This window comes from Balaenoptera ricei, chromosome 6 (genome assembly GCF_028023285.1).
Source record: "Balaenoptera ricei isolate mBalRic1 chromosome 6, mBalRic1.hap2, whole genome shotgun sequence".
Classification (NCBI taxonomy): Eukaryota; Metazoa; Chordata; class Mammalia; order Artiodactyla; family Balaenopteridae; genus Balaenoptera; species Balaenoptera ricei.
In genome coordinates this window covers 30,583,947-30,596,662 of record NC_082644.1, presented here as the reverse complement: position 1 = coordinate 30,596,662, position 12,716 = coordinate 30,583,947, and the positions used below count along the sequence as shown (strand labels likewise).

At 39.1% G+C, this 12,716-nt stretch overlaps 1 protein-coding gene across 3 annotated transcripts in view; it reads left to right on the top strand.

The window, feature by feature from the left end:
* Positions 1–11,576, top strand: part of IARS1 (isoleucyl-tRNA synthetase 1) — an 80,053-nt gene extending 68,477 nt beyond the window's left edge. For all 3 annotated transcript variants that reach the window (XM_059924393.1, XM_059924392.1, XM_059924394.1), the window contains exons 31-34: positions 132–257; positions 2,182–2,325; positions 3,053–3,205; positions 10,981–11,576. In XM_059924393.1, the coding sequence (XP_059780376.1) occupies positions 132–257; positions 2,182–2,325; positions 3,053–3,205; positions 10,981–11,063 (506 nt within the window). In that variant the 3' untranslated portion in view covers positions 11,064–11,576. The remainder of the gene's footprint in view (positions 1–131; positions 258–2,181; positions 2,326–3,052; positions 3,206–10,980) is intronic.
* The last annotated feature ends 1,140 nt before the right edge of the window (positions 11,577–12,716 follow it).

Below are 12,716 nucleotides of genomic sequence, written 5' to 3'. Positions count from 1 at the left end.
TTTTAGATCTAATTAGAAAATGGGAAAAGACATTTACCAAAGAAAATATACAAATGATGTGTTCCCCTTGACTTTTTATTCAAATTTAACTTTTTTTTTCTTCAGTTTCACTTATATTTTTGGCTTTTTAGGTGGAGTACTACTTCTGGAAAATCCAAAAGGAGATAATAGGTTGGACCTTTTAAAGCTGAAGAGTGTTGTTACTAGCATTTTTGGTGTAAAAAATACAGAGCTGGCTGTCTTCCATGGTGAAACAGGTATGTAGAAAGTCAAAAGATATTCATCTATGTCCTTTGACACGAGATTGATCATTGAGGATCTTAATTTGGTAACATAACCTTTGCCTTTTTCCTGACTCTGGGTCAGGGCCAGCCTCTACAGTAGTGCCTGCCTGCAAGTGTCTCTTTGTGCCTTCTTTGTGTGATATGGCTGAAAGAACACTAGACTTACTAGGAGATGAAGGTTCTAATCCTACCCTTTCCTGTTAGCCATGTGATGCATTCTAGGCTTCAGAGACTTCCCTGTTGTGTTTTAACTTTATTAAACATAGTGTCTGCGTCTTGCTAAATCCAGATTCTCAATGAGACAAGCCTAAATAAAATTTTAAAGAATTATAAGTACATTTCCTCCCACTGTCATGGGTTGAATTGTGACATCACCACCCAATCCCCCACCTCTACCCCAAGATGTGTTGAAGTCCTTATATTTACCCCCAGTACCATCTAATGTGACCTTCTTTGGAAATAGGTTCATTGCAGATATAATTAGTTAAGGTAATACTGGAGTAGGGTGGGCACTACTCCAATATGACTGGTGTCCTTATAAGAAGAGGGCCATGTGAAGACATAAACAAAGAGGGAGAAGGCTATGTGGTGACAAAGGCAGAAATTGGAATTAGGCAAACCTGCAAGCCAAGAAACACCAAAGATTGCTGGGAACATCCAGAAACTAGGAAGAGGAAAAGAAGGATTCCCTTACAGGCTTCAGAGGGAGCATGGCCCTACTGACACCTTGATTTTGGACTTCTCACCTACAGAGAACTGTGAGACAATAAATTTCTGTTGTTTTAAACCGTCCCACCCACCCCACCCCACCTCCCTCCCCAGTTTGTGATTCTTACATTAGACAAAGGAAACTAATACCATCAACAAACCTGAATGTTCATTTTCAGAAACTTTTAAATATCAATAGCTTAAAAGAAGAAATCTAAATGGCCAATAAATAAAGGGAAAATTGCTGAACCTCAATAGGAAAAACCACAATGAGGTACTATCACATGCAACCGAATTGGCAAAAACTAGAAAAATTTCACAGTATCAGATGTCAGGGATATTATGTAATAGGAACTGTCATTCCCTGTTGGATTGTAAATTGATAGAAACACTGTGGACAGCCATTTGCTGTTTTATCTGTTAAGGGCTGGATAAGGGAAGCAAACATGATGTGGGGAAACTGAGGAAGTTAAGGTTTGGAAGACAGATGGTTCACTGGGGGCTCTGAGAAAAATCTCTGACCAGGATCCACCAAGGGGAGCTGGTAAGTAAGTCAGTGGACAGCTTGGATCTCTATCTCAAGTCACTGTAGAATAAGAAGCAAGGACATACTGGAACTCACATATGTCTAGCTCATTGTCCCCTCTGACCCAGCAGGCGGCAGCCTGTGAAAGCTGAGTAATGCCTGAGCCCCACCTTAACCTTTAGTGGCATAGTGGCTGTAACTCATCTTCTACCCTAAGCAATGTTTAATTGTATATAAATGAAATTACACTGTGTGTGTTCTGTGTGTCTTGCTCTTTTCCACATATGTTCATTAGTCAACTTATCTTCTGATCATAATTATCTTTTTTTAATATAAGCGTTCTTTTCACGGTAAAGTTTAGGATTCTGATATAGGAGGAAATTTTAAAAGCTATAATATGGAGGAAAAATACTAAAAGGGGAAAAAACAATTTGCCTTATAAGTTATGAATATTATGCTATTTTGCAACATTAAGATTTCCTACTATTTGCATGTCATTAAAGCCTGATTTTGTAGAAAAGAGTATCCTTTGATAAATAGAAATAAAGTGGAAAGCATCACTGTAAAGATACATGATAGTTTAATAATTAAATAGGAAAAAGTGAATGACTTCAGCTCTGAACTTTCCCCCTGAAAGAATGATTGTTTTGTTGTTATTTTTAGAAATAAAAAACCAAACCAACTTACTGAGTCTTAGTGGAAAAACACTTTGTGTGGCTGCAGGATCAACTCCCTCTGTGGTCGACAGTCCTAGTACTCTTCTCTGTCAATATATCAACCTACAGCTCTTGAATGCAGACCCACAAGGTGCGTGCCTCCCCTAGCTGTGAACACCCTCAGCAGGCAGGTTATGGTGTGCTAGATGTTAAGATTTCCTTTAATGTTCAATATCTCTGATTTATATGGATTTTTTAAGTCAGCTTCAACTTAGTAATTTAAAATGTAGACTCCAACACTTCTTTGGGGAATACTCACGGCTTGTTTCTTTTGGTGTATTTATGTAGAAACACCCCTCCATCTGACATGGTCAGGAAATGAGGTAAATTGGTTAGGTAAAAATTACAGCTAAATGAAGCTGAACTGTTTAAATGTCAGAACATTGTAGTCTTAAATTTTGCCTTCTTTTTTTCTTGGAAAATGTTCTGAGAACTGTTGTACATATCCATGCCTTAATCAACAGACTAGATCGATACTTATTTTTCCTTGATATTTTAGGTTCCTCATTGTACACATTTATTACTGTCTTCAGGCTCTTCATTTGACTGTTTACTGAATATCTCTTCCCTAAACTACTGGACTTTTATACTAGTTGTTTTTTCTTCTTCCCTTTCTCCTTTCCCCCTGTGAAATATTTAAGACTGTTTCTGCAGACTGTACAATTAATCCCACTCTTGCTCTTGTACCCACTGCTGGCTTTCAAAGCCTTTAGCTCTACCCATTAGAACTGTCTACTCACTACCTCCATTAGGGATCCACTAGCTAGAGGGTGAACTCTCAGGATTTAATCCATTTTGGGTTTTTTTTTTTTCTGTAGAGTGTTTAATGGGAACAGTAGGCACTCTCCTGCTTGAAAATCCACTAGGGCAGAATGGACTGACCCACCAAGGTCTTCTGTATGAAACAGCCAAGGTGTTTGGCCTTCGGAGCAGGAAGCTAAAACTGTTTTTGAATGAGGCTCAAACAGAAGGTGAGGAGATTATAGAACATGCTAATTGTTTTTCATTTTTGTTTTTATTTTATTGAAAATAGATTGTGATGCCATCAATTATATGTGTAAGAGATAGTACTATTATCTTTTTTTCTTTTTTTGCTCTTTCTCCAGAAATTTGCCATACTATAAATGTTAAAATAATAATAAGGATGATATGTATAAAATAGATAATAAGAAAAAAAATAATTAAAAGGATGATTACTTTTTTGCTTTGGAAATAATCTAAAAATTATATTGGTATGTTAAAATACATGCTTCTAGGTAAATTAGCTTATTTGCTGGTCCTAAAATTGTCCTCTTCCCCGAGAATCAAAATGATCACTGTATTTTAAAATAACAGCTTGAAGGAAACATAACTGACATTGTACTTCCTCCTTTACAACTTATAAAGCATACCTTTTCTCGGTGAGCTGCATAAAAATGTGAAGAGCTAGGTCATTAGTTGACATATTCTCCATTCCATAATTCAGAAAACAGAGAGTCAGGATAAGGCACAGGCTAGTGTCTTCGAGGATATGTTTTCTCTTTCTCCCACTTACATCATCCAGTACTGTGATTTCAGCTTCTGTGGCTGTTCTGACAACTTCTCTAGTGACATTTTAGCCCTCCCCCGAATTCTATTCTATATTCGATTCCCTATTACACATGGGTGTTCATTTTAATGCTGCTGCCACTGGAATCATTTCCTCAAACAGCTTCCCCTGATGGGATCTGGGTTTTTCTGTTTATAGCCATCCTTCTTGTCATCCCAACTCATAAACCTTTTACCATTTCATCCTTTTATTTATTCAGCCTAAAGCCTGGGATTTATTGGACTTTCTGAGTCAAGATTTGTGTCTCCTAGCACTGGTGGAAAGTTGCTAAGCATTATCTTTTCCAAAGTTAGTCTTTTAATTTTCTGCAGTTTGAATATGCTGTGCCTGGGTATAAATTTTTTGGTATAATGCATTATTCATCTCTGTTACAGAGTTTTGATTTCTAGCATTTCCTTTTAATTCTTAGAATTTCCATCTTTCTGCTTACATTACCCATCTGTTCTTGCATGTTGTCCACCCTTTCTATTAGTGTCCTTAACATTAATCCCAGTTATTTTCAATTCCCAATCTGATAATTTCAAAATCTCTACCATATCTGAGTCTGGTTGTGTTGCTTGCTTTGTCTCTTCCTACTGTGTTTTTTCCTTTTTAGAACGCCTTGTAGTATTTGGTTGATAGCAGTACATGATGTACTGGGGAAAAGGAACTGAGGTAAATAGGCCTTTATTTATTTTTTTTTTTATATAAATTTATTTATTTATTTTTGGCTGTGTTGGGTCTTCGTTTCTGTGCGAGGGCTTTCTCCAGTTATGGCGAGCGGGGGCCACTCTTCATCGTGGTGCGCGGGCCTCTCACTATCGCGGCCTCTCTTGTTGCGGAGCACAGGCTCCAGACGCGCAGGCTCAGCAATTGTGGCTCACGGGCCTAGTCGCTCTGCGGCATGTGGGATCTTCCCAGACCAGGGCTCGAACCCGTGTCCCCTGCATTGGCAGGCAGATTCTCAACCGCTGTGCCCCCAGGGAAGCCCAATAGGCCTTTATTGTAAGGTTTTATGTTTATCTGGCTAGGAGTTAGGCTGTGTTTATTGTTTACTGTTGCTGTAGGTTCCAGAGGCTCAAATTTCCTTCTGTTGTCTTATGGTTTCCCTAGAGATTCCTTTTTAAATATGGTTGGAGCTTTGCCCATTCTTTCAGCTGTAATGCCCTATTATCATACAGGAGCCCATATGATGTTGTAGTAAAGTATGGGGGGAGGAGAAGTGGGGGAAGTGTTCTATAATTTTGAGTAGTTCTCAGTCTTTAGTAAACCTGTGCCTCTGGGCTGTGACCCTCACAGGTGTTACTCAGCTTTAAAATTTTTCCTCTTTAGGTAAGAAAGGAAGGTAAAGGGGGCTAGAGGTGGGTATTTCCCTTTCCCTGGGTCAGTTAGGCTTTGGTTAAAAAGAAAAAAAACAGTTACTGATGAGGAAGAACTTCTGCCATTTTACTGGGAATTTTTTTCTAGAAGCCTTGTACCTTTTTTGTCCTCATTTCCTCCATTACTGCCACCTTTTGTATTCAGTTCATTTTTTGCAGTTTACTGTTTTCTTTTTTTACTTCCTCTTGTGTGTGTGTTTTTTAAGACATTAGTGTTTACCATGGGGATTACAATAAGCATCCTAAATTTATAACAATTTAACTTGAATTGATACCAGTTTGACTTCAATAACATACAAAAACTCTGCTTCTATACAGCTCTGCCCCCGTTTATATTCTTGTCAGAAATTATATCTTCATAATTATGTTCCCCAAAGCATAAGTTCTTAACTGTGTTTTATGTATTTACTTTTTTTTTTTTAATTTATTTATTTATTTTTGGCTGTGTTGGGTCTTCGTTTCTGTGCGAGGGCTTTCTCTAGTTGTGGCAAGCGGGGGCCACTCTTCATCGCGGTGTGCGGGCCTCTCACTAGCGCGTCCTCTCCTGTTGCGGAGCACAGGCTCCAGGTGCGCAGGCTCAGTAGTTGTGGCTCACGGGTCTAGTTGCTCCGCGGCATGTGGGATCTTCCCAGACCAGGGCTCGAACCCGTGTCCCCTGCATTAGCAGGCAGATTCTCAACCACTGCGCCACCAGGGAAGCCCCCTATGTACTTACTTTTAAATCATGTAGAAAACAAAAAGTGGAGTTAAAAATAAATGCAACAACAATATGGCTTTGACTTACTGTCTAGCATCCTTTCATTACAACCTGAAGGATCCCTTTAGCATTTCTTGGAGGGCAGTTCTAGCAGTAATGAACTCCCTCAACTTTCTGTTTATTTGGGAATGTCTTAATTGCTCCTTAATTTGTGAAGAAAAATTAAGAAGAAAAAAATCTGTTTTGCAAAATGGAGAATTCTTTGTTGATAGTTTTTTCTTTCAGCACTTTAAATATGTGGTCCCACTGCCTTCTGGCTCTCATGGTTTCTGATTAGAAATTAATCTTTTAATCTTATTGAGTATCCTGGTATTTTGCTTCTCTCTTGCTGCGTTCAAGATTTGGTCATTATTTCTTCAAATATTCTTTATATTCTTTTCTTCCTGAAATTCCCATAGTGTGTATGTTGGTCCACTTGGCCTGTGTCTCAGACGCCTCTTAGGCTCTGTCCACTTTTCTTCATTCTCTTTTCTTTCTTCTCCTTCAGACTGGATGATTTCAAATGTCCTATCTTCGAGTTCACTGTTTCTTCTGTATGCTAAATTATGCTGTTAAGCTTCTCTAGTGACTTCTTAATTTCAGTTATTGTACTTTTCAGCTCCAGAATTTCTGTTTAGTTCCTTTTATAATTTCTCTGTTGATATTCTCATTTTGTTGATACATTGTTTTCTTGGCTTGTTCTTTGTATGTGGTTTCCATTGACCTTTCCATTAGTCAGTTATTTTCCATTTAAGACAGTTGATTTAGAGTCTGTCTAGTAAGTCCAAGTATCTGTGCTTCCTCAGGGACAGATTCTGTTAATTATTTTTTCCTGTGAATGGGCCATACTTTCCTATATCTTTGTATGCCTTGTAATTTTTTTTGTCTTTGAAAACTGGATATTTGAATGTGGTGACTCTGGAAATCAGGTTCTCTTCCCCAGGGTTTGCTGTGTTTGATGGTTGAAGGCTACAGTCTTCTGTTTGTTTATGACTTTTCCAAACTATTTTTACAAAGACTGTATTCTTGATTGTATGTAGTCCCTGAAGTCTCTGTTCCTTTAGCTTATGTTCAGCTATTATTTTGACAAGAGATTTCCTTGACCTCCAGGAACTAAAAATTTAAAAACAAAATACCTACTTCTCCCAGTCTTTAAAGATTGGCTCTGTTCTGGTCCACTCCTTCAGCTCAGCCAGGCTGTTTACAGTTCTGCCTTAGGCTTCTCTTCCTGTTTTCACTGAGCCCTGAAGATCAGCCACGTTTGGCCAAAAAATCTTTTTACCTTTATCAGAATCAAATGCTTAGGGTCTTCTCAGGTCTTTCTGTGAATGCATACTGCCCTGGGCATGAATGTGGCTTTCTAAATTATTCAGCATACAGAGGCACTTTTTAATGCCCTAATTGCCCAAACTTTTCCTCCCAGGCCTTAAGCAATCCATTGCCTGTCTCATCCGTAATCTTTTGCCCCAGGCAGCCGTGGGTTTTTTGTTTGCCTTTGGTTTTCATGCAGTGCCCATCACTTTTCCACCCTGAGTGAGTTCCAAGTAGGCAAAACAGAGACAAGCACCTTATGTAAGCCCTTCAAGTAGCTCCCAGACAGGTTAGAACAAACGCAATACTTTTGCTCTCTTCCTCCTGGAACTAGGAACCAGGGTCCCACACTGGAAACTCGGGCTACTGTCTTTAAGCCCACCACCAAGCTAGGAAGGAGGTGGTAAAGCACAAGTAAAAACACAGATCTTTCCTGCCATTTTCAAGTTGCCTTTTCTTTAATTCAACATTCACTTGGTTGCTGTAAACGTTTGATTGCTTTCTAGAGTTCTGACAAAGTTGATTCTGGCTGGCTGTTTTGTGATGTTTCAGTTGATGTCCACTTTAAGGGAACATTTCTTTAATTCTTTGGGGACACTGTCTACCCTGGCCCACTTTAAACTCAATTATTTTGGGCCACAGAGAGTGTTTAGAAAGTTCTGGTCCCAGTCATGCAAGGGGCCAGAATTCTCATGGGGACATGTTCTGTCTATCTCTCCCCAAACCAAGGCTAAGTGGGACAAGTCTCTATATTGGTTTACTGTGACTGGTGCAATAAATTACCAAAAACTGGGTGGCCTGAGACAACAGAAATGTATTCTCTCACGGATCTGGAGGCCAGAAGTCTGAAATCAGAGTGTCAGCAGGACTATATTCTCTAGGGGAGAATTTGTTCTTTGCCTCTTCCAGCTACTGGTGGTTCCAGGCATCCTTGTGGCTACCTCACTTTGATCTCTGCCTCATTGCCACCTCTTCTGTCTGTTTCTCCTTTTTCCAAAAAAGGTAACAGTCACAGTTTCCAGGAATTCAAGCATGGTCATATCTTTTGGAAGGCCATTATTAAACCCATAACATTCTCTTAACTGTTTTTCTCTGTGGTGAAGGATCTTTTTGAAATTTACCCTTTTGCCATGGGCTCCTTATTTGAGGTCTCAGTTTTTTGAGAGGGATTTCATTGGACTCCCCAGTTTGTGTAGACCCTAGGCTTTTTCTTCTCTCACTTTCATAGCCTATTAGTGCCAAGTCTTTAAGCCTCCAGGCCCACCAGAAGATCTTAATGTTCAGCTACCTCTTGGGATTCATGATATTTTGGACTCTGTGGATTTCTCTCATTTTCTTCCCTTGCTCAGCTATTTTTTCTTTAATTTTTAAAAAAAAATTTTTTTAATTAATGTTTTATATTGTACTTTAACATTTTCTGCTACATTATTAAAAACGAAAGCCTTCTTTTCTACTTGCATTTCTCTCTTTAATGAAGCACATTTATTGTACTTGAGATTTATTTTCAATAACTTTCCTTTGTCTCTTTACCCCTCACTAGTTTTAGGGCCTCATCATCTAATGAGACAGCCTGTCTGCAGGCTATATTCTTCCACCAAGATTGTCTTCATGCACATTCCTCCCTTGATGATGTTCCCCTGCTTGGATCCCCCAAGGCTCACCATTATCTAATGCTTCAGAATCCTTAGCTTTACACATAAAATCCTTCCTGTTCTGGTCCTTATCTGTCTTTCCAGTTATGTCCATGAAGCTTTCATTCTATCAGAAGGCTTTTTTTACTCTCCTTCCAACACATTTGGCTCTTTCATGATGGTTTGGTAGTCAACATCAACAAGTAGGTGTAGCTTCCTGTTTTGATAACCTTGTGTGAAACTTCAAAGACATTCTTAACTTCTTTTTCTTAGCCCTCAAATCCATTGGTCACCAAGTGCAGTTGAGCAGTGAAAATGAAGAAGTGTCATTTTTACTTGTTCTATGCAACTGTAGGTACCTGGTTGAAACTGATCAAGGATAGAATCACATCCATGTGAATTACATATTAGTACTACTACCTATGATTCACAAACCAGATCTTACCTATAATGTCTTATTACCTTCTTTTTGCTCTGTAAGGTTGACTGGGCAAGTTTAGTAGGTAAAAGCTTGAAAGTTAACTTATTCACCCAAGATTATCGAGAAACCTGGTATTCTTTCCAATCCAGTATCTTTTCCCAATCTGATATCTCTTGCCTCATTTTCACTGTAGTCTTCCTCTCAAGATTATCTTTCATAAAATATTAATAATTTGGTAAATTAGAAGGATCCCATAAGGCTTACAGTTTTAGAAACTCACTGATGCCTTCTTGCTTGTTCCACTAGATTCTAAATATCTTCTCCAGCTCCTGTAGTTATCTATTAAGGAGGCAGCTTTTGAGAGTATTTTCTTATCCAGGGTTCCTGTTAGGTAGGACAGGAGCCATTTTTAGAGAAAGTTGGTCCTTTCTTTGAATTCAGATCTGGCTAGAAGCAAAATGCCCCACAGTAGGCAGAGAACTTTTTAAAATTTTCTCCTTCCTTCCTTCCTTCCTCCCTCTTTCTTTCCTTTCTCTTTCCTTCCTCCCTTCCTTCCTTCCTTCCTTCCTTTCCCTTCTTCTTCTCCCACCACTGCCCCACTCTTTTTCTGAGCTTTAATATATTCAGTGTGTTTTGATCTATAGTATTTGTGTTATACTTTTGGATGCTCAAATTTTTTTTATCTTTAGCTGTATTGGCTCCTGTGTTTTTTGACCTGAGTCTTTGATAAATTCTTGCTTTCTGACATTGCAAGCTGTCCTAGGTTTATCATGTATACTCTTTCTTCCCCAAACATGGAAACGACTGCTGTTTTTCCTGTTATAGGGTGTTAATATTTAGGAACCACAAATCTGAGCTGCTTGCTTAGCATTGCTTCTAGGCCTTTTCTGAAGACATAGGAAATATTGTCTGGGTGGGAGTGTGGGGACATCTTGGGCAGTACTCAGAGTTAGTTAGGTTAAGGGCACAGTCCTCCACAAGTCTGCCCAAAATTTCTAACCCCAAGTATAAGGAGTTAGGCTCCAACTACAAGCTCAGACAAAAGAGTTCACACAAGACCATTGTCACTTCTGGCACCAACTGCAAGTTCAGAGGGTTTCCAAAAGTCACCCTCAGGTCTGATAATTTGCTAGCAGGATTCACAGAACTTGTGGAAGCTATTGTACTCATGACTACATTTATTATAGGGAAAGGATAAAAACTAGAACCAGGCAAAGGGAAGAGATGCACAGGGCCAAATCTGGGAGGGGGTCCAAGTATGTAACTTCAGATTATCTCTCCGCAAGGAGGCATGGACAGTGTTACCTTCTAGCCTCAATACATGACAGTAGTACGTACAGTGTATTACCAACCAGGGAAGCTCACCTGAGCCTTGGTGTCCAGAGTTTGTATTGAGGCTTCATTACATACGTATGATTGCTCATATGGTTGGTCTTTCTGGTGTAGCCAGCTCCACCCTGAGTCATCTCACTAGCATAAACCATCAGGTGTGTTCAGGGGCCTACAATAAATAACAAAAGATGCTCCTATCACTCAGGAAATCCCAGGGTTTCAGAAATACCCCCAGTAGCTGGGACAAAGTTTAGGTTTCTCTTAAGATGAGGCCGAATTTCTTACTATCCAGGTGGTTAACATATTTTTAATATTCATCCAGAATAGGTAGAAAAATGATTTCTTTAAAACTTCTTCTTTTCATTCTAGAAATTACAGAAGAAATCCCCATGAAGACTTTGAACACGAAGACTGTGTATGTTTCTGTATTACCGACTACAGGAGACTTCTAACATTCAGTTATCTGTGTGGTTCAGTCAACCTTTCCCTGGCATATACCTCTTCTCCCCTCCCTCCAACCCTGGACACACACACGGACACAGACATATTGATATTTCCTTCAGGTGCATGTATAATATACTGCTTTTGGTCTAAAATTGAAATGGAATTGATCAAGTGACTTGAGACTTCACAGTAATAGTCACACTTAACCGTAAACACCTATGTAGTCATGTTGAGGAAAAGTTACAGTGTTACCTCAGCACTACAGAGTATATTTCTATACTTGAATTTTTAAGTATAGAACATAGTAGTTGTTTAAATGGTATAGTGTGTGTGTGTGTGCGTGCACTTGTATATATATATATATCTCTGTATCTATCTATCTATCTATCTCTATATATATATATATATATCATTCTATGGCCTTTTAAAACTTATTTGAAATCTCTTGAAGGAATGGACAGTGTTATATATTTTTGCTACCTGGATTTTCCTGGGTAATTTGATGGAATATTTTAAGTTTTAGTAAATCAGAACAATAAACTTTCTCACAGATAATAAACATGTTAGAAGTAATTCATTCTCCCATAGTTCAGTGAAACTTGGAATTTGCAATCTTTAAAGAACACAAAAACTTAATAGTGACTTCCATATTAAGACACTAGACTAAATATCTAATTTCACTTCTTCCCAAAATCCTGTGTCAAAGAAGCAGATGCCAAAACAAAATTAGATGTGCAAGAATTTACTGGGGGAAGCATACATGAAAGATAAAGGGGAGAGGGTAAAGGCAAAGGTAGAGAGAGCCTTCAGGCAGAAATGACCTGACTTTGGACCCATGCCTTGCTCAGTCAGTGGCTGGGAGCAGCTGAGGGGGACCATGGCCTCAGCACAGATGGATCCATTGATCTGAAAATTTAGTAGCTAGAAGCTGTCAACCAACTATACTCCCTACATCAGATTCTCCTGAAAGGAGCTCTGAATGGTGCATCTCTAGCTGCTAGAATAAACGCATTCAAATCCATACCCACAAAGTTGGAGGAAACCACACAAGATAACAAGTGTTGGCAAGGATCAGTGAAACTGGAACCCTTTTGCACTGTTGGTGGGAATGTAAAATGTTGCAGTCACTATGGGAAACAGTATAGAGGTTCCTCAAAAATTAGAAGTAGAACTACCATATGATCCAACAGTCAACTTCTGTGTACATATCCAAAAGAATTGAAAGCAGGGCCTTGAAAAGATATTTGCACACCCAGGTTCATTGCAGCATTATTCACAACAGCCAAGAGGTGGGGCAACCCAAATGTCCACTGAGGGATAAATGGATAAAGAAAATGTAATCTGTACATACAATTGAATATTATTCAGTCTTAAGAAAGAAGGATGAACCTTGAGGACATTAAGCAAAGTGAAATAAGCCAGTCACAAAAAGACAAATACTGTGTGATTCCACTTGTATGAGGTACCTAAAGTAGTCAAATTCATTGAAACAAAATGCAATGGTGGGGCTTCCTTGGTGGCGCAGTGGTTGAGAATCTGCCTGCCAATGCAGGGGACACGGGTTCGAGCCCTGGTCTGGGAAGATCCCACATGCCACGGAGCAACTGGGCCCGTGAGCCACAATTACTGAGCCTGCGCGTCTGGAGCCTGTGCTAGGCAAC